Raw genomic sequence first — 20,059 nt, forward strand, 5'->3', positions numbered from 1 at the left:
CAAATATGCTAAACGTGCAATGATTTTAGGCATGCAGTTCCCACAACGTTAACTGTTAAGCGGTTTCATTTAGCCTTGTGGCTCCATGGCAGAACTTCAGAACTTTCAAAATAACTTCAATATTTGTATGAGCCCCATGGAAACCACCAGACTAGAGCATCCGCATACGGTACCTTCACTAAAGTAAGTTGAGAGGAATGGCCTGGGGCAGCACGGTGGGACCCAGTGGCCCTCAAAGAGGAAGTTAAGGCAGAAGGTGGGGAAGGAGGGCTGGGGGTACGGCCACCTGAACGACCGATGGAATCAGAAGTTCTGTGTGGATAGGAGGAGGAAGAGGTTCTGGAAGAGGAGGTGGAGGATGATGAAGAGGAGGAGGGAGCTTGTTGCCCCTGGGAGAAGTTGGTGATTAGCTCCCAGATTTCATCGTCGAGTTTGCGCACTTCATCAGCTGATGACTGGAGAGAGGTGGGGAAAGGAAACAGGCACCAAAGTGACTCAGGGGTCAGTGAGGACAATATGGAGGGATTCCAGGGTTACTTCCAAGTAGGACCAAGGCCAATGATTATGATTAGAAGGTTAAAGGTTCTCCAGGCAGTTTCAGTTTTCACACCAGAACGTACGACGACATGCTACCACAACTACCAGTAAACAGGAACCACAGATATTTGTCCACTGTCCACGTGTGTCCACGGTTGCAACCATCTCTGTTAACCAATTGAGGAAACTCTATATAGCTGAGGGCCACAAATGTTCTGTAAAGTTCTTTACAGGTCCGGGATTTGTGTTAAGACGAAAGAGCATGGTTATATATGAGTGTGGAACCAATCAGTAAGTGTCACAAGCAGCGTGCTGGTTAGAATTAGGAGTAAAATTGCATGGATACCTTGCTAGCTCTTTAGGGCCACGCAAGGCTTTCACCCCTAGAGTCCTTTCTCAGCTGACCCTCTAGCCATGGAGAGAATTGCTCACTTCTAATTAAAGTCTACACTCCATTTTGTGTCCACAACTGTATGGCAATAGTATATAAAGGGGGTTAATATGTGGCAAGTCTTGCTCTCTTCCTTAGTCTAGCAGATTTCTAGACTCTAATCGACTCTAAGATACTCTATATGGCCAAATATAGGTGGACCACCCCTTCTAAATATTGAGTCCAGGTGTTTAAGCCACGCCCACTGCTAAAACATGTTCAAAATCAACTACATAGTCATGGCAATGTCATCACAATGTCGTTTGTGAAATTTTTGTTCAGCTAGATCTCCCCTGGCCAACCGTAAGTGTTATTATTAAGAAATGGAAGCTTCTAGGAGCAACAACTATTCAGTCATGAAGATGGATCAGATACAGACATACCCCACATAGCAGCACTGCAAAGTAATGAAGCCCACAAACTTCAGATCACGCTGTACAATTTCAAGTGTAAGTTTGGTAGTGGTGTAAACTCGCCACCACTGGAATCTGGAGAAGTGGAAACATGTTTTTTGGAGTGATGAATGATGCTATATTATCTGGCAGTCTGATGGACAACTCTGGGTAGGTGCTACCTAACAGACTGAGTCGTTTGGTTAAGGAGATCTAATGGTGGCTGTGCCAGTCTTCAGGCCCCAGGTTCCACTGAAGCATAAGATACTTTAAACAATTATATGCTTCCAATTTCGTGGTTAACTAACACATGGATTGACAAGTTTGGCAAGGAGAAAATCCAGAGGTCTGCACAGAGCCCTGACCTCAACCCCACTAAACATCTTTCAGTGGCTGAACTCACAGATGCTTGTCTGACTGAATCTGACCCTTGTGACCCACTAAATTATTTGTGGAAAGCCTTCCCACATGAGTGGATGTTGACATAGCTGCAGTGGTTTCGGAATGGGATGTCCAACAAGCTCAAAAAAGTGTGTTGGTCAGCTGTCCACATATTTTTGGCTGTTTAGTGCATATCGGTGCAATAATGTTTGCTGTATAGTTGCAGATTGTATAGGATTCTCAAATAACATTTAACTCAATGCCTTGTAGTGTGTTTGAAACCATAAATCACTGCTTCAGTCTCAAGTTTATTAGTTGGGAAACTTAAATAAAATAACAAGCAATACTGCAACACTCACAATTCATACCTAAAAAAGCTACAGAGCAGGACTACCGAAACAATGACCACCGCTCATGCAGACTCGGACCACGTATAAGAATTACTAATGCCAAAAGGGCAGGGCAGGCCATGCCAAACCACACTATGATCTAGGTCACATTGCAAAACAGGACACACTCCATGCTTTACCTTATGTGCTCGCTTCAGTCGAGTTAAGCGAACCTGCTTCTACAAAGCGCAAAAAAAGCCTATTAAAATCTCAACAACATCACTACGACAAAACCATCTCTTATCAGGCACCAAAAGCTGCAGTCACCAACTTCAGCGACACCATTAATGAAAGAGAAAGCAAAGGGAAGCTTCTAGCAAGAGGAAAGAGCAGATTGCAGAGCTTGCAGAAGTGGGAAGACGGACGCAAAAGCAAATCGCAACAGTCTGCCTGCATGGGAATTACCCTAGAGGCCTATAAATAAAAAGTTAAAAAAAAATAAAAAAATAATTGGAACCACGCCAGATTTTACCTTATCTCCCTGGTAGCTGTTCGGCAGCTGCCAGTAGTGGGGCTCCTGACCAAGGCGGTCAAAGTTGGTAAAGGACACCTGGGATCCGTCCGTGGACAGCTCCACTGAGAAACCACTGGTGATGCGGTTGGTGCGCTGCCGGTTTACGAGAGCATAGCCTTGAGTGTTTCCTGGAGCGAAGACAGAGGTGACCTGAAGGAAAGGGAAGAAAACAGTGAGGCAGGGTTCTGTGTCCAGTCCAAAGAGATTATCCACATATTTTTGGCTATGTGTGCATATCTGTTTAGGAACTGTTGCTGTATAGAGGCAGATTGTATAGGATCAGTTGGCGACTGAAGACCCACCTCTTAAAGACCACTTGCAGGTGCAGTGTAGTGTATGTTGAGTATCATGGTCTCCATACTGACTTTTGTATTTAGTAATACCAAAGCTTAGAGGTATCTTTTGGACCCTAGCCAATACAAACTAGCTTCTCAGTAAACAGTGAAGCACTTTTGTCTGGATGTTATGTAATGTAATGAACGAGCGATTCCATGCCTTCTGCAGGCCTTACCACGTCTCTGTAGTAGGAGGAGCTGGTGCACTGCTGAGTGACTCCCATGCAGAAGCATGCCAGACAGCCGTCTTTGTTGGCAGGACTGAGATGGAAGGTGCCAGACTTGCAGTTGGAGCATAATGGACCCTCCACGTTCATCTGCATGGGAGAGAGCATGTTAAAATATGAAACCGTCTACAGCGTGCCATCTAAACATGTATAACGGCATTTGTGAACGTGTGCTTGCCTTGCAGCGGCAGATCCCGTTTGCACTGCAGCCCTCGCTGCCTCGCGAGTCACATCTCTCGCAGTTTCCTGTGGATGAGAAGCGTTTGCTTAGTTAGAAGAACTACACAGACTTATCTAATTAAAGGTGCAATGATTACAGTGATAAACATCAAGACTGCAAAAGAGAACCCCCACCCCCTATATTGTAACCCCACCCCTCACAGCAAAACTGCAACCTGTTTACACTGTTTGCTACTCTCTGGCCTCAAGCAACACATACCATTATTGTTTTTATAAGTGCAGCTCTGTCCAAGCTCAGGATTGCCGACGTATCCAGGGGCACATCTAGAGGAAGAATTAGCAACAGCAAAGTGAGTTTTCAGTTAGTTTGCCTTCTAAAACAGGTAAAGCATCTCACAGAACCATGCTGAGACAGGACAGGACTCCCGCTAGAACATGGAGACAGATTTACAGCTTCTTACAGCCTGTGATTTGTAAGGCACCGTGAAAAGCTTTACTGTACAGGAAGAAGTTTCAGAAGAACGCAGGACATGCAGGAGATGTGGACACTACTAGAGCTGGTTATGGACGTTCTTTTATGGAAGACTTGTATAGCATCGAAGCAACTGTGTACACCTCAGAATGACAACCAGGGACTTCCAAATCTTGCTCAGGCCTTTTTTGTTTATTTCTTTCTACAGATTTTTCACATTTTTATCCAACCTTAACCATCACCAGATCCCACCTCCTAGCTCCTAGTCTTTCTGAACTTGCTGCTAGCATAATACTAACTGTCAAATCTATTAGAGAGGCCTACAGTAAGTGATTGGGGGGGGGGGGGGGGGGCATGTCCTATAGAATGAGTTCTGGAGAGAAAGAGAGAGACAGAGAGAGAAAACAAGGCCAAATTTACTCTTTGGACATTAACAACGTCCATTTTCTTGGACATTTCTGGTTTAAGCCACACCCACTTTTTTTTTTACCCACATCATTTTAGTCAGCATCCAAATTTACAGAGCTCTAAAGACTACTGCTATTCAGACCAATCCTGGAGATGCAGCACCAAAGATCGCCAAGTGTCAAAGATGTAGAGCCTCAACTCCCCTCAACTTTGCCAAGAAATGCACAGATGTAGACCACGAGAGAACCCCTGATCCCCGACAGAACATGAAAAACCTTGAGTAAAAGCAAAGCATGTGTACAGAGCTGTAGTCTGGCTTCTCCTTATGGTCACTGCATGCCTGTTCTCTCGACATGCAGAAGACATCCAGCCCATCTTTCCTTTAAACTAGATAGTGAAACTGAGGTGGCCCAAAAATAAGAAGAAGATCCGAAGAACTGCAGAGCAAAAGTAGGACCTGCTTGAAATACAGAAGATGCTTGAAATGCTCTATTGGTCCAAGTATTAAAAATCACCTTCTCCCAAAGCTTGACATAGCTAGTTGAGGGACTTACCTGCTAGGTACAAGCTCCATGGTAGTCCAATCTAGCATTTCACTCATGATTCCCCAGTAACAGAACTGGTTGCTCATTCTCACCTTTTTAAATCCAGCTTCCAGCTGACTTTCTTGATCAGCATTTATGCAACCCTTTTCACAGCCAAACAGCACGTTTCTGCTTTGCCAGGATGGCGATTAAAGTAATGGGAAATATGCTACTCCAAATACAGATGCCTAGGTTGTTTACACTTTTCTACAATAACCAACCAATTAACACAGCGCTTGTAAGAACTTGCGGACATTTGTACTAGAGCAGCAAAGCAGCTTGGATTACGTCTGGTTCATCAAACTGACAGTGGAACATGAATACTATATAGAAGATGTGTGACCTCAAACAGTCCACTGTAATCGGTTTTAAACATTTGAGCTTACCCACAAACAGGCAAGGTCATTACACAGGACAGGGATACAAGATTCATATTAGCACATATAATATGTAAGATATAAACAAACAGCAATATTCCCATTCATTCCAGCACAGTCTACACCAATCAGCCATGACCTTAGCACCACTGACTGGTGAAGTGAAAAACACTGAGTATCTTCATCTACAGTGGCTTCATCTGTCAAGGGGTGGGATCTACATATTAGACAGCAAGTGAACAGTCGGTTCTTGAGGGAGATGAAGGTATTAAAAGCAGGACAAATGCTTGACAACAACCAAACTCTGCTGATGGCTAGACGACTGGGTGAGAACATCTCCTCCAAAACATCAGGCAGGTCCAAGAAAGGACAACTAGCTAAGGCTCACCTAGTGCTCACTTATGCAATCCAAGGTCCCACCTCACAACTTACAGGACTTCCAGGGTCTGCTGCTCTTGACGTCTTTGTGCCAGATACCACAGGACTTCTTTAGAGGTCTTGTGAAGCCAATGTTTCGAATGGACCCCAACTCAATACTAGGCAGGTGGTGCTAATGTTTTGGCTGATTGTGTGGTGTAAATCCAAAGCAGAATTCAGACCTAACCAATCTATGGAAAATAAGACATTTCAGCAGCAGAACTTTATTTTGGGAGTCTGGGAAATTATATGAAAATGATATGAATAATATATTTCTTTATTCTTAATGAGAAATTAGATTGTATAAACATGTGTAAACAAGACAAGGTCAAGTTTCTTAAATGTTCGCCCACTCTTTGGTGCTGAAGACCTGCAGCATTCCAACAGTTTGTGCATTTTCAAATATGAAAAATTATTGTTCATATTTTTACTACAATAAGAACGTGTCCATTAGAAGTAGACGGTAAAGAGGCAGTGTCCCCTTTAAGTATCTGGGATGACTTTTATAGGAACAGCCAGCTTTCCAAGAATAATATGGAGCTCCCCATTGTGTATCTGTATTTGTCTGTTTTGACCTCCCTGGAAGTTTATTTTAAGGAGGTCTAGAATATTCGGCTGAGTCTGGGCATTGTTCCTCGGATCTGTTTCTTTGGGGACGTCAGGTTTTACTTCAGGCTTCGTGCATTCAGGCAGCTTGTAGGGGGTAGATTTGGACGAGGCTCTCGTAACAGGAGATTCTTTTTCGGGTTGCTTGGAGCGCTGGTCCAACTGACTTTGGGATAAAAGATCTGAATGATATCTTTTGTTCGGTGTATTTTTCTCTTTTGGGCCTTTGTGAGTCTGGACCGTTTGAGGTTTCCCAATGACCAATTCTGTTGTGGCCTTCTTGACTGGAGTCAACTGCAGATCAGGCTTGTTTGCATGTTTTGGAGAACTTCCAGGCATTAGTTTCCTAGGTGGCCTGGCAGATGGTCGTTGCGGGCTGTGCTTCTTTAATGGGGGTGTTTTTGTATGGGAAGGAGGTTCGAGTTGAAACCTGGGCTTCTTTGTTCCTTTATTTCGGTGTTTCCTGGAGATCACTTTGCCAGTGCGCTCTTGTGAAGGAGGAGGAGTTCTGGTGTTCTTCACTGACTGCTTCCTTTCATTTTTTTTACTGATTTGCTCTGGTATTTGGATATCGGTAACTAGGGTCTTAGAATGGCCAGTAAAAAGCAGAGATGAAGGTGGAACTGTGTGATGGGCTGTTTTTGTTGGAAACACTTGTTTATTGAGCTTCTTTGAGGTGAATTGACCACGGATATCCTTAGATGATGATCTTCTCTTATTGGAAAATTGCACCTTCTTCACGGTGGAGTTTGACTGCTCTCTGGTGGAGGTAACAGTAGTTTTACCTTGCATGTCTCGCTGAGAGTCACGAGAAGTAATGTTGAGAATGGAGGTTTTAACCTTGGTTGTACTGGCTGATACATTTGCCCTGGTAGTGGCCTTTGTCGTGGTCAGAGCTCTTACTAGGGCTGTGGCAACCACAGGAGATGTTCTACCTTCCTGAGGAGGACGTGAGCCACGACGAGCTTGTTTGATTTTGTATAGTTCTTGAGCAAGCACAGTTAAACCATCAATCAGGATCTCCAGCCGACCCTCGAGACGACTCAGTCTGACGTCCATCTCCGTGTAGTTTCTGGCCAGCTCTTTCACGTGACGTCTCTTATCATTTACAGGCACAGTTCTGATCAGTTTGTTCAGTTGCAGGCTGAAGTGACTCTGTTGGTTCTTCATGGTCTGGAGGATCTCCTTCACGTCCAGCGTGTTGCTCTCCAGCATGCTCAGCCGCTGGTTGAAGCGGTTCATGTGCACCCGGAGCAGGGCCTGGAAGCTCTGCAGTCGAGCTTCAGGACTAGGAGTGTATGGAGAAGGTCCTTGCGTCCTGCTAAGGCTTACATTTACTCTGAGCCTGTGGACTGAAGGCTGGCTTAAAAGAAGTCCATGAGGGGTCGCTTTTAACTGAGTTCTTGTAGGGATTTTAGAACGTGCAGTGGTCACGGACCATGAGGGAACATCTCCATGTCCACTCCCGTCCAACACCTGCGTTTGCTCAGTAACCACATAAATGTCCTTACTGCATTCTGCAGGGAGGAATCCGTTCAGCTCTTCTTCTAGATAGAAGTCTCCGCAGGCGTCAGATTTCGTCTCATTTCTTGATTTGAACATTTTAGGGGCCAGGATATGAGAGAGCAACATGGAAGCAGGTTTCACATACAACTCACCTTCCCCCTCCCCCAAAGACACCAAACAGGCCTTTGCACTCTTTGCAGGTGGCAAAGATTTACAAAAGACGGCATCGTTTATGCCAGAGAGAGAGAGGCGACTTATTCAAACACGCCAGGCATAAACGATAACCTCACAACCCCATGGCTGTCAAAGCATTTGACCAAATGGAAGAGCTCTAGAAGGAAGGCTATGGTGCAATGCAACAGCTAATGCCAAGTAAACACTACATGATGTTTAGCCCCAATTTTCCTGTTGTAGACACATTTATGGGAAGCGGATTGGAACCTGAAAAGCAGATACTTGATCCATTTGACTGAGTCACTGTATTGGATCGGGGCACATCCCTAGTATTTTAGTACAGTGTGGTTTAAAATCTATCCGCTATCTTAAGAGTAGTGCATTGAGAACTGCAATGATGGGCCAATAAGAATCTAGGGGACGAGTCAGAAATGAGGAGAACATTAACCTTCATGACGAAGCCCATTTTGTATTCTCTGTGTGGGCTAGTAGAGCACTAGTAGAGCTCTGCTATGAGTATGAATTCTTGAATTCCTGATAATAATCAACAATCCAGTCCAAAAAAAAAAGAGCACGGTGGACAAATTGTTTCAGTTTCAGCAAAGGCACACTTCTCCAGCTGACTTTAATGAGACAATGGGATTTCAAGGATCCATTGGGCTAAACGCTGTGATTTGTGGGACTTCTCTGCACTTGATCCATAGTGTTTGCAAAATTATACTAACAAAAAACAGGACTGACGGTAAAAAAGTTGAGTAGTATCGGTGGTATGGTCATATTGGAGTTTTGAAAGTCGTGTAGTGTCCACTTGGCCTAAAAGAGCTCCAAGTACTGCTGAAGCAAAAGACAATAAAGCAATATAGGGGGAAAATGGTATCCTCTGGGAACATATGCCATAGAAAGAATGACATAATGTATGCACCATGTTTATGTTTATCATATTTGACCATCAGCTAAACACATTAGCTTGCGGCTCATGCTGCAGCAGATCCAACACCTACAACCCTGTGATGAACTCAAGTCAATTCCCATGCATTCATCTTTAGAAATGGCTTTGTCACCGATTCCCTTTGATTCCCTCCTAGGATGCAAGGCTTACTGCTGTGTAAACAACATACGTCCAAGGAGAGCTGGACAAGACTTCTAAAAGCATCACCAAAGCCTCAACTGAAACTAATCCCCACACAAAGGTGCTCTTGGCTGACAAACAATATGGGTGGCATCAATTTGGAACTTGGCTTCTCCCATACGGCTCTTTGGAGACCACTCAATCACGACTGGTGTGAAGGAGACAGAGACAGAGAGAGAGAGAGAGAAAGAAAGAGAACGACAGAGAGAGAGATGCAACAAGCCAACATGCTATGGCACTTGAGAGAGGAACCATAATCCCCTCCATCCGCAGCCTTGCCAGCCCAGCATCCCCAGACCCCAGTTCTTCTTTACTGGATCATTAGAAAGAGCAAAAGAGCTTACCTCTCACAGCGCCTTCCAGTATAACCTGGGGGACAGTTATTGCAAGTGGGCTGTCCATCTGTGTCCAGGTAGCAAGATTTAGCTCCACTAGAGATGAAGAAAAACATTTCCATGAAGGTAAGTGCCAGGATGAGCAATATCTGCTAAATTGAGCTTGGAAAATAATACGTATGTTGTCCATTTCACATCATTTAAAGTCACTGAGAGCTTCTGGGACTGGGTTGGAGAACGTGTGGACAGCTGTAAGGAACGTGTGGAAGCAGGTTATTTAGATCATTTTTCAACATTTTTTCAACGTTTGGGACATTATCAGAGAACAGTGTGAGATTGACCAACAACATGCTGATAAACACATGGAACCATGCTGCACAATGCTCGACAGTCTCTTCACAACTGTCCACAAACCACCTTCACACATCTTCACCTCTCCACACATGTTCCAATATAGTCCCATAAGTTCTCAATAGGTTTGAAATCCTGTCTGTGTATTTCAGTCCTGGTCTTGGTGATCTTCAACCCTGAAGAGTTTAGCTTCAACTCTGATCTAACACACCTGATCTAGATAATGAAGTTCTTCAAGGGTATCTGAATATTAGGCTATGTTGAGACTGCCAGCCAAATTTTGATTTTTTGCTATATCCAGATTGAATCCAGATTCATTGTTGATACTCTAGACAGCCAACAACCACAGGAAATCTGATCAGAACAATCGGATTTGTCTGGACACTTTGGCCACTGAAATCCGATTTCTACGCGTCGGACACGCCCACATCAAATCTACAGTGACCTCCATCTCTCCTGCTTCCACGTATGAAAGCAATTCATTAGCGTCTGCATCGTTACCACAGCAACCCATGCAGATAGCTTTGTTATTTCCGGACACTCAAATCCGATCTGATCACTTGAAAATATCATCTCACCAGATCTGATTTGAGCAACAAATCCGATTTGCCTGCAGAACATAGACTTGGAGCCAGTTTTGCAGGGTGGCAGATCTCCACAACCAATACTGGGCATCCTGGGTTTAGGGAGTTACTCTAACCATTGTTTAAAAAACAATCTTCTGTGTAAATATTTGCGACAATACACGAGACAGTACTGCCTTCGGAATCACGCCAAACCCTACCCATTTAAAGCGGTTGTTGTGATGTCAGCAATTTGTTTTCTGACTAGATTATAAAATAACCTGGAAAAAAAAACATACTTTGAAAGAAAAAAGCTGTTCTTTAGCCCTGTTGTTATGTATTAACATCTTAATTATCATCTTCAGGAGCGACGCTAAAGGAACAGGAATGAGAACTCACTTGTTGCCAGGGGCAGGTCCAAGGCAAGGGCACTGTCTGCAGGCGTGAACGCCGCCGGTCACTGGGTTGCCATAGAAACCAGGGAGACAGCTATCGCACCGCGGTCCAGCGGTGTTGTGTAGGCATTGCTATAAGAAAAACATGAGAAAGGGAATGGATTTTAAATAAGAATCAGAGCTTCAGGAAACCCTCAGATTCTCAGAACTCTCAGCCTATTTCCCCACAGCTTAAAGATCAGTCAAAATATGATGTCTGAAGTTTGTACCCTATTAGTCAGAGCTAACTACATACCTAAATCCCCCCCGCCACTTCCTCAAACAATGTCAAGTTGGTCAAGTAATCTTGAATAGATTTGCTCATGTGGGTTCTGACACGGTTTAAAAGGGACAAAATACAGGCGTTCAGAGGGGTGTTCTTTGTATTTAAAGCTATACAACATACCTGCATATGATTCTGACATTAGACCCAATTTACTGAGGCATGTGCCTTACCAAAATCACAGTGATAAAAAATCAATTTCCTGGATGGCTGAGCAGAACTACAGGACCTGGCACAGCAATGTGAGCAGGTAACACTACTTATTTAGGGTTTTTTGCACAGAGTAATGGACATTTAAAAGAAAGTCAGCCACACAACAGACAAGGTAATGATAGCTCATGGTTATGTGTTTTGGTTTTGGTCACTTCTATGTATTTTTAGTAGGCTATACAGTTATTGGACTGTATATGAGTGTTGAGGTATTGCCAATATAACTTACCCAATATAAATTACTCATTTTACAAGCCTGGGTCATCTAGCTATCATTAATTTACAATGCAAAGACAAAAGCAGAATAAAATATAATAATTATTAAGATTATTTCGAACATTGTTATTAACATATTATTATTACTAGCATTATTAGCAGTATTAGTCAAGCAGAGAGTACAATCGTACCCTCTACATTCTGTGTGTGGTACAAGTAGTTGAGAAATCCCCCTGGCTTCCATTACTTGTTAGCTATACTGCCTTTCAGTGCAAGTATATCCTCAAAATGTCCCACAAAAACCTTCTATCTTTTTTCTTGTTCTTTTTTTAATGGGCCAATAGAAACGCTTCAAAATGTCTTGGAATAAAATCCATTGAAAGTTAATAAGGCTTTTTCCTTCTCCTGTAAAGCTGACATTTTGAGGATCCAAGATGTTTGTTATATTGGTTGGAAAACAGGGATATACCTCAGAAGTGTACATCAAGTGTGTGTGTGTGTGCCTTTACCCACCAGGCACGCTCCCGTCTCTGAGTCACAGCGGCTGGCGTGCCCGTGGCACTCGCACTTTTCACAGGTGCCAAGATAAAGGCCGGATCCGGTGCGCGTATATCCGGCATCACACTCCTGGATAAACAAAGGATTACATGGAGTTCAGCCCACAGCGCGCAATATCTACAACAGCTCGATAAGTTCCGTTTATTTGACCGACTAAATGATGATGCACTCCAGGAACCTCCACCTAAACAACTAAACAAACCAAAAAAAAAAAAACCACGAGTTGTGTGTTTATATTTAAGCTTGCTGGCATTGCTTGTCGCCAGGTGTGCTGCAGGGGCGAGGCTGTTTTAATGAGTCGGGCTAACACTTGTTTAAAGTTAGGGCTGGATTCGGTAGAACATACCTGGCAGGAAGGTCCTCTGTAGCCTGGAGGGCAGGCACACTCCTCAACTTCCAGGGCCCTTTCATTGCCGGTGGAGTGAGGCACTGCAATGTCCATGTGGATATCTGCGATGCTATAAAGAACACAGAACAGGAAATGAACATCTAGACTCAAGTTTAAGAAATCTTAAATGTTATATTTAATTGAAACACTTTATGTGAAATACTTTATGTTTGCTAGGAGGCTAAGTAGCTAACGAGTAGGGATTTCCTGATCCCATCCAGTGTATTAACAAAGGATCGCAGCTGATTCAGGCACATTTAAACAGCTACTGATCCTTTGTTTTTACTACTGTGTTCAAACAGAATGCTCTCTGGCACCCTCTAGATGCCATTAATATACATTGTTCACAGCCCACAGCAGTAAGGAGCATTCTGAGAAGATAACAGAACAGTCTAGACCCTGCAGTGTGGAATTACTTTGATGCCCATGCCAATCGGTGGTGTGTTTGTGCCCATGCTGGTATTATTTGTTAGCTAAATGAGCCTTCTCTCAATTCCAGAGCAAATGGGGTTCATACATTAATTCCAAAAAGCAACTGGCTACTGAATTTGTCTCACATGCCAAACAGTTCAGAAGGTAACACAGAACACAGTAGAAGTACCTGCTCTCAGCCATATTGTCTGCGTAAGTGGCTCTGATCATGAAGACTGTGACATCAGCCAGGGCCATCAGCAGGTGCTCTCTGGTGCAGGGCTGTCCATCAGCCCTCCTCCATGCAGACTGGGGCAAGATACAGACAAAGACAGGCAATTAGATTAAAAAATATAATAAGAAATGCTACCTTCTAACCACTTACGTTCTCAATGTAAACTAGAGAGTGAGGAATGTTTTAGCCTAAAATGCTAGCAGTAGTCAATTAATTCACTGGTTACTACTAAAAACTTTTAATTCAAGATTCCTATAATGCAGTTTTTCAGTAATATACGTTTAGCTATTTTTCTAGTAATATTATCAGATCTACAGACCTATAAAGCCATTCTAAGACATTCTAGTCATATTATTAGGTTAATATATCCTTAATGTCATCCTGACTAGTCGTATTACTGTTGATTTACATGGACTCTCATTCTCTTTTATCTGTGATTACATTCTTGCTAGCAAAAAAGTTCAATTAAAGCAACAGTACAGGAAATTTGCATGTCTCGTTCTTTGGCCCCTACAGTCAGGAAACGTAATTTGTGCTTTAAGCCACCACTTAAGGGTTTTTCTGGAAGAGCTGAGAGATATGGTGGAATTTCACACTAAAACAACTTGCCACAGACTCCAAATATGTAACCAACTCAAAAACAGAAAAAACTCTCACACCTCTCTGAAAGGTACAGTGATGACAGCAGGCACTCGGGGCAGGGGTTTGGTCTGCGAAGAGTGCTCCAGGAAGATGCCGTTGCCCTGCAGGACCACGTCCGGCTGACCGTCGATCACCAGAGAGTGAGAGCGATGCTCAAAGCGCACTTTGTAGCGCAGCTCTCCTCCGTATGCAGTCACCTTCACACAGCAATAACAGGTTTACAGAATTATAATAAATGATTTAATAGAAGAACTCATTTAATTGTTACTATTTAATCTTATATTATGGTTATTTATCTTAAATAAACATTCGATTTTGAAGAACTGGAAGCTATTTTAGTACTACAGCACCCACTTGTTGAGAGCTTTAAAGAAAAGAAAAGAAAAAAAGCTGCGCTTCAGCTTTGCGCTGTATTTAGGTCTGTTGTGGCTGTTACACTGTTTCTTAAGAAATTTGACAACAAGCTTTGTGAGGAGCTAGTGCCCCCTGCTGTGCTGGCACGGTCAGGTTACTGTTTCAAGGCAGTTTTTGTGTGGCCGACAAGATTTTCAGAAACACTGCTGGAGATGGCCTAAGCTTTAAAAGCAGTAAATTTACCATCCCAGGTCCATGGTCTATGCTGCAGACTCACCTTGTCTCCACGGAAACTCTCGGGCAGAACCCAGTAGTAGATGTCGCTGGGGATGCTGTTGAAGGAGCGGTAGAGTATTTCTGCGGCTCCTCTCTGGGAGATGCCCTCTGTGATTGTGCGTGTGTTTGCTCCGTTGGCGAGAGAGAAGAGCTGTCCATTGACGCCGCCTCGCACCTTTAGACAGGATACGACACACATTTAGGCAATAACCACACACGAGGACATCACTGTCACAAGTATGAGATCAGGGACAGTGTTATGAATGTACTCATGTTAGGTTTACATGTACTCCTGAGGTGAATTCAGGCACATTGGCTTAGCTCACAGCTAAATTAAATAGCGATAGTTTTGTGAAAATTTCATTTACACAACTTATTCTGAATGTATGTGTGATTTCAGTTTTGCCCTGGACCTTATAAAGGCTAAATAGTGACCCAGTAATGGACATTAACTCAAGTTTGAGGACAGTATGTGATAATTTAGGGATGCAGTTTGCACAACGTTCAATAATGGGTATAGGTTCCCATTACTTGTTAGCTACATTAGTCTCCAGAGCAAACCTATAGCAGCAAGCTTTGAACACCAACCATATTTTGGTTGATGAACTATAATTAATCGTTAATGAACTACATGGTCTTTCACTATGACCTCCTGCTCTACAGTGCATGTCCCTGGTCTGAGGTCCTAATTTGCAGATTGAAGTTGGCTGACCTGGTCTCTGGCCCAAGTGGAGCTGGCACACTGTTTGGTGACCCCCATGCAGAAACATTGCAGGCAGCCATCCGGGTTGCCAGCGGTCAGGTGGAAGGAGCCTGGCTTACACTCATCACACAAATTTCCAGCCACATTGGCCTAGACAGCAGAAACACAGATGACTCATTAGAAGGCAATTACTATAATATTTCTATGTAGTTACTACAGAGTTGCCTTGTGGTTGTTAGGAAGGCAATTGCTGTGGTATCCCAAACCAGAGCCCTAGTTTACATCTGCGACAGTGGTTTTCCACAAGAGGTGGCAAACGAGAGACCTTCTGAATACAGGGAAACATTCCACTCACTATACAGCAATACTGGACAAAAAAATTCAATCAACTACAGTTACCTTGCAGCTGCACGGTCTAGTGTTGGAGCTGACGGTTCCTCGGTTGTCGCACTTCGGATTTTCTGAAACACAGGCGAGAAACAGCAGATGGTGGTTCAGAAGCTCCTTCACCTGGAATGCTTTGAACTGCTCATATGCGAGTACAAACAGCAGGCACTTGCAGATGCAGCAGAACGTGTGTTAACCATTGGGATGAATCTTGTGCTAAAGTAAGCCCTAACAGAAGATCCTTGAGAGACATAAATCTTGTTCACATCTTCACCTCTCAGCCTGCAGTAAATTACCCCTTTAACACACTTGTAAATAAGACCAAAGAGAGAGGCTCACCATTCGGCACGCATTTGCCGTTGGGCTGCAGCGGGTTGCCCACATATCCGCTTGCACACCTATGAGGAAAAAAAAACAACAACCAGACATTATGTGTTTGTTTTCGCTTGGTAAAAAGCTTAAGTACCAGCCCATGCAGCTACTTAAGCTTATGGAATTACTTACGCTGTAGGTGTAAAAACTGCTAACATATTTAATTAAAGAATTGACAGATATTATTGTCTTTGCCACGTCACTGTCTTTGGCCGTTTTGTAAAGTCTGAGTTGAAGATCTGAAGCTGAATGTAAATTCAATGAAAATATCATTAATTATAGAGTAACATATCATTAATTAGGTCAATATATTTATACAATCTCAATTTGTCAATGTTCTTATCATTATTATTATTATTATTACTTCAACAACAACCTGTGCATTTTTTGAAGGAAACGTAGAATGGTTATAACGCAGAATAGTGATTTCCATTATCAGGCACTTGCTAGGCTGTTGCTAGGCTGTATGTGGCTGGGTAGTTGCTATGGTATGCCATTTGCCAGGCAGTTGCTAGATGGTTGCAAGGGTACACTGAGTGATTGTTTTCGTGTTGCTAAGTGGTTGCTCTGATGGGTGCTCTAGTGTTGCTAGGTTTTTGAAATCACTGTTCCTCTGATGACCCAGGAAGCAACTCAGATACATATCTCCACCTATTCAGTCTACCACAGTTTAGCCCCACCCAATCATACTGCAGTTCTGAGGGGCATTTCAGCTCTTACTTCTCACAGCGCCGGCCTGTATAACCTGGTCTGCAGGCGTCACACGTGGCCTGGCCGTCCACATCGAGGAAGCAGGTATCAGAAAATCTGTTCACACACACAGACACATGGTATTAGAGCATTTTCTCCATGCTGTTATAATCAAGAATACATTATAAGTACCTGTAGGGAGTAAAATACTATACCACCCTGGCCACTTTATTAGAAACGCCTACACTGCTTAAGGTATGTTAAGATTGTTCTTGGTGGGAAAGTGCTGGATGGTGAACCACACTCCAGCAGCACTGCTGTGCTAAGCTAATGTCACAGTGGCATAGTAATTAAGGTGGGTCTTTCTAATAAAGATGAGGATGGTGATATCTCTGAAAGGAGGTGGTCTTCCGTCATCAGTACAGGAAAGGGTCCTGATACTCCAGTCTCTGTGTGACTGGACTAGAGTGTAAGCCCTCACCTGCGAGATGTCTCTGCGTAGGGACAGGGGCAGGGCTTACAGTCGTCATGCCGGCCCCGACTGGGGTCGCCGAAATACCCAGGACGGCACTTGTCACACTGGGGTCCTTCTGTGTCGTGCTGACAACTCTGAGAGCGAGAGAGTGTGAGATAGCATGAAAGAAAGAGGGGGAGTGAGCAAGAGATACCATGAGAGAGAGAGAGAGAGAGAGAGAGAGAGAGAGAGAGAGAGAGAGAGAGAGAGAGAGAGAGAGAGAGAGAGAGCATGGTCACTTGAGTGTATACACTACTGCCGCTGGAGCTGGAATAATGTGCTGAAATGTCTCTAATCAGAGATAACTGTACCAGGCAGTGTCCGCTGACAGGATCGCAGGCACTGGCGTGGCCGTGGCAGTTGCAGCCGGCGCAGGTGCCCAGGTAGGGGCCTCCAGGCACTCGCTCAAACCCAGAGGAGCACGTCTCACAGGACAGGCCAGAGTAACCAGGTGGGCACCTAAGAGACACATTACACAGCAGCATTAACTTCAGTCAGTATCCCTGCCAGCTAAACTGTGTGCCGACCCTTTTCCGAGTGCAGGGGCAGGAGATAACGCTGACCTGCACTCCTCTACATTTTTAGGTTGGCCCTGCAGGCTGAACTCCACGCTGGTGGTATCCATGACGATGTCACTCAGGCCTACGCTGACCATGCGATTATCATAGATGGTGCGGATGCCAATGCTCTCCAGGTTGGCAAGGGTCATCATGAGCTCCTCGCGGGTCACTGACCGCCCAGATGTATGCTGCCAGTTCTCCTACAACGGGATATAGTTTAAAGATGAGACCAAAAGTGACATTAAAAAGGCACTGATCTGAGTGGCTCAGCAGACTAAGACGCTGAGACTATGACCAGAGGATTCTGAGGTAGAATCCGGGGTCTTGCTGCTTTGCCATTAGCAGCCGGAGCCAGAGAGAGCACAACTGGCCATGCTTTAGCTGGGTGGGTAGATGGCGCTCTCTCTCACAATCATTCCCATTATGCTCTCAAAGTACCTAAAGGCCAGACTAAGACACCGACACTATCTCGGGTCTTGCTGCTTTGCCATCAGCAGCCAGAGCCTCAGAGAGCACAACTGGCCATGCTCTCTATGGGTGGGTAGATGGCACTCTCTCCTCTCATTACTCTTATTGTGATGCTGGCTGGCACAGGCGTTTGTTTGCTGATGTATCCGAGCTGGGGCTCCAATAAATAAAGGTGGCAATACAACTGTATAGATCGATTAAAGTTCAATCACATTTTATAAGTCAGATTTTCTACTGGATTTATAACTCTTTGTAAATCATTCCATAAAGCATGGTCCTCTTGTGCAGATCAACATCTGGAACATCTGGGTTTTGTCCTATCTATGAAAAGCATGTAGGTTCTAATTCATTTTCCGTCTGTGCGAATTCACTGACCTCAGTAAACAGGATCTCTCTCTCATTTTTGATGTCAGGTGAGGTCGCAGGGGCACGCCGGTAGATCAGTCTCTGACCGCTTCCCCTCAGAACGACATCAGGCTTATTCTCGGGCTCCGAGCCATCCCTCTGCAGTGAGTAGCTCACCTTATACCTCAGAAATCCGCCATACGAGTCCACCTAGTCCCCACACACATACACAAACACACAGTCCCCACATTAACAACTTGTTAAGGAAAAAAAGCCAAAGGTTTATGGACAAATTCTGTAATAACTGGATCCATTTCTATTGGTCCACTTATTAGGAGACATTGACACACAGACATTCAATAGAAAGGGAAGCTTAAAGTTTCACATGGTGTAAAACATAGAAATCTAACAAAATGGTGGTTATTAGTTTTGTCCCAAAACACCAATTTTACATTGTAGCTGGATCTGATCCCAAAGAAAATGTTTGGGATATCCTTTTACTTGAACATACATTACAAGTGCTACAGTAGCCTTTCTGTCAGTTTGACCCTCATTCATCAATGAGCCTTGGACATTCAACACTCTGTTACCAGTTTATGGACTGTCCTGGGACCACTGCTGTGATGACCAGGGGCCTGCATTAGCCCTGCCGGTTGGCCTTGTCAAAGAGCGACACTATCTCGGGTCTTGCTGCTTCGCCATCAGCAGCCAGAGCCTCAGAGAGCACAACTGGCCATGCTCTCAATGGGTGGGTAGATGGCACTCTCTCCTCTCATTACTCCTATTGTGATGCTGGCTGGCACAGGCGTTTGTTGGCTGATGTATCCGAGCTGGGGCTTCAATAAATAAAGGTGGCAATACAACTGTATAGATCGATTAAAGTTCAATCACATTTTATAAGTCAGATTTTCTACTGGATTTATAACTCTTTGTAAATCATTCCATAAAGCATGGTCCTCTTGTGCAGATCAACAAGAGGCTCAGGTCATGACATCTGCCCATTCCTTCTACACCCAACATACTGACTACGAGACCGACCGACTGTTCAGTTACCAGATAACAGATATCCCAGACCTTGACATGTGCCATTATTATGAGAATCATTTGCCTCATCTATAAGTGGTCATAATGCTTTGGTAGTTGTATCACCCGCCTAATGGTTTGGTTGCGACTCTACAGGGAGACCTCAGAATGTGCCCTGTGGACTCTGACACCAAGATGTTTCTTTAAGTCCAACAGATCCTTGAAGTCCTCCACAGACTCAGCTTATTGTCCCAGCAGATCTCACGGGTAAACGCAGACACATACCCAGCAGTCCACAAGAGTGGTCCTCTGCCCTGCATATTGTGGTGGTTTCCTGCCCAAACGCACTACCCCCAACTCAGGAAGGGCTGGTTAATTATCTGATTAGCTGGCTCAGGGCTGGTGGGAGCAGGGTAAACATTAAAATGTGCAGGGCAGGAGGTCCTTCAGGACCAGTGGTTCCACATGATGTAAAAGAAAGCAGAACTAATCGGACCAGGCAAACCCCTTCTACAGCTTTAAGGATCACTTCTAAGCGTCCAGTGATAGACAGGGGTTAGCATGGCTAGTCTCAGTGTTCTGATGCTATGCAGCCCTATAAACAGCAGAGGGCGATGTACTGTGTTTGGAGAAACATGCCGAGATCCTGAGTTATTAAACATTTGTGACTTGTGCTACAGTAG

The 20,059-nt window shown here is 44.1% G+C and overlaps 1 protein-coding gene across 1 annotated transcript in view; it reads right to left on the minus strand.

The window, feature by feature from the left end:
- Positions 1–20,059, minus strand: part of hspg2 (heparan sulfate proteoglycan 2) — a 143,175-nt gene that overhangs the window by 54,890 nt on the left and 68,226 nt on the right. Inside the window, exons 15-33 of the mRNA XM_072696888.1 lie at positions 18,384–18,563; positions 17,544–17,740; positions 17,292–17,439; positions 16,948–17,075; positions 16,497–16,583; positions 15,744–15,802; positions 15,417–15,478; positions 15,027–15,167; positions 14,316–14,489; positions 13,702–13,881; positions 12,998–13,116; positions 12,355–12,466; positions 11,964–12,077; positions 10,707–10,834; positions 9,403–9,489; positions 3,645–3,709; positions 3,384–3,451; positions 3,155–3,295; positions 2,602–2,793 (exon numbers count right to left, since the gene is read on the minus strand). Coding sequence (XP_072552989.1) covers positions 2,602–2,793; positions 3,155–3,295; positions 3,384–3,451; positions 3,645–3,709; positions 9,403–9,489; positions 10,707–10,834; positions 11,964–12,077; positions 12,355–12,466; positions 12,998–13,116; positions 13,702–13,881; positions 14,316–14,489; positions 15,027–15,167; positions 15,417–15,478; positions 15,744–15,802; positions 16,497–16,583; positions 16,948–17,075; positions 17,292–17,439; positions 17,544–17,740; positions 18,384–18,563 — 2,382 coding nt within the window. The remainder of the gene's footprint in view (positions 1–2,601; positions 2,794–3,154; positions 3,296–3,383; positions 3,452–3,644; positions 3,710–9,402; positions 9,490–10,706; positions 10,835–11,963; positions 12,078–12,354; positions 12,467–12,997; positions 13,117–13,701; positions 13,882–14,315; positions 14,490–15,026; positions 15,168–15,416; positions 15,479–15,743; positions 15,803–16,496; positions 16,584–16,947; positions 17,076–17,291; positions 17,440–17,543; positions 17,741–18,383; positions 18,564–20,059) is intronic.

The sequence above is a fragment of the Salminus brasiliensis genome, chromosome 14 (assembly GCF_030463535.1).
Source record: "Salminus brasiliensis chromosome 14, fSalBra1.hap2, whole genome shotgun sequence".
Classification (NCBI taxonomy): Eukaryota; Metazoa; Chordata; class Actinopteri; order Characiformes; family Bryconidae; genus Salminus; species Salminus brasiliensis.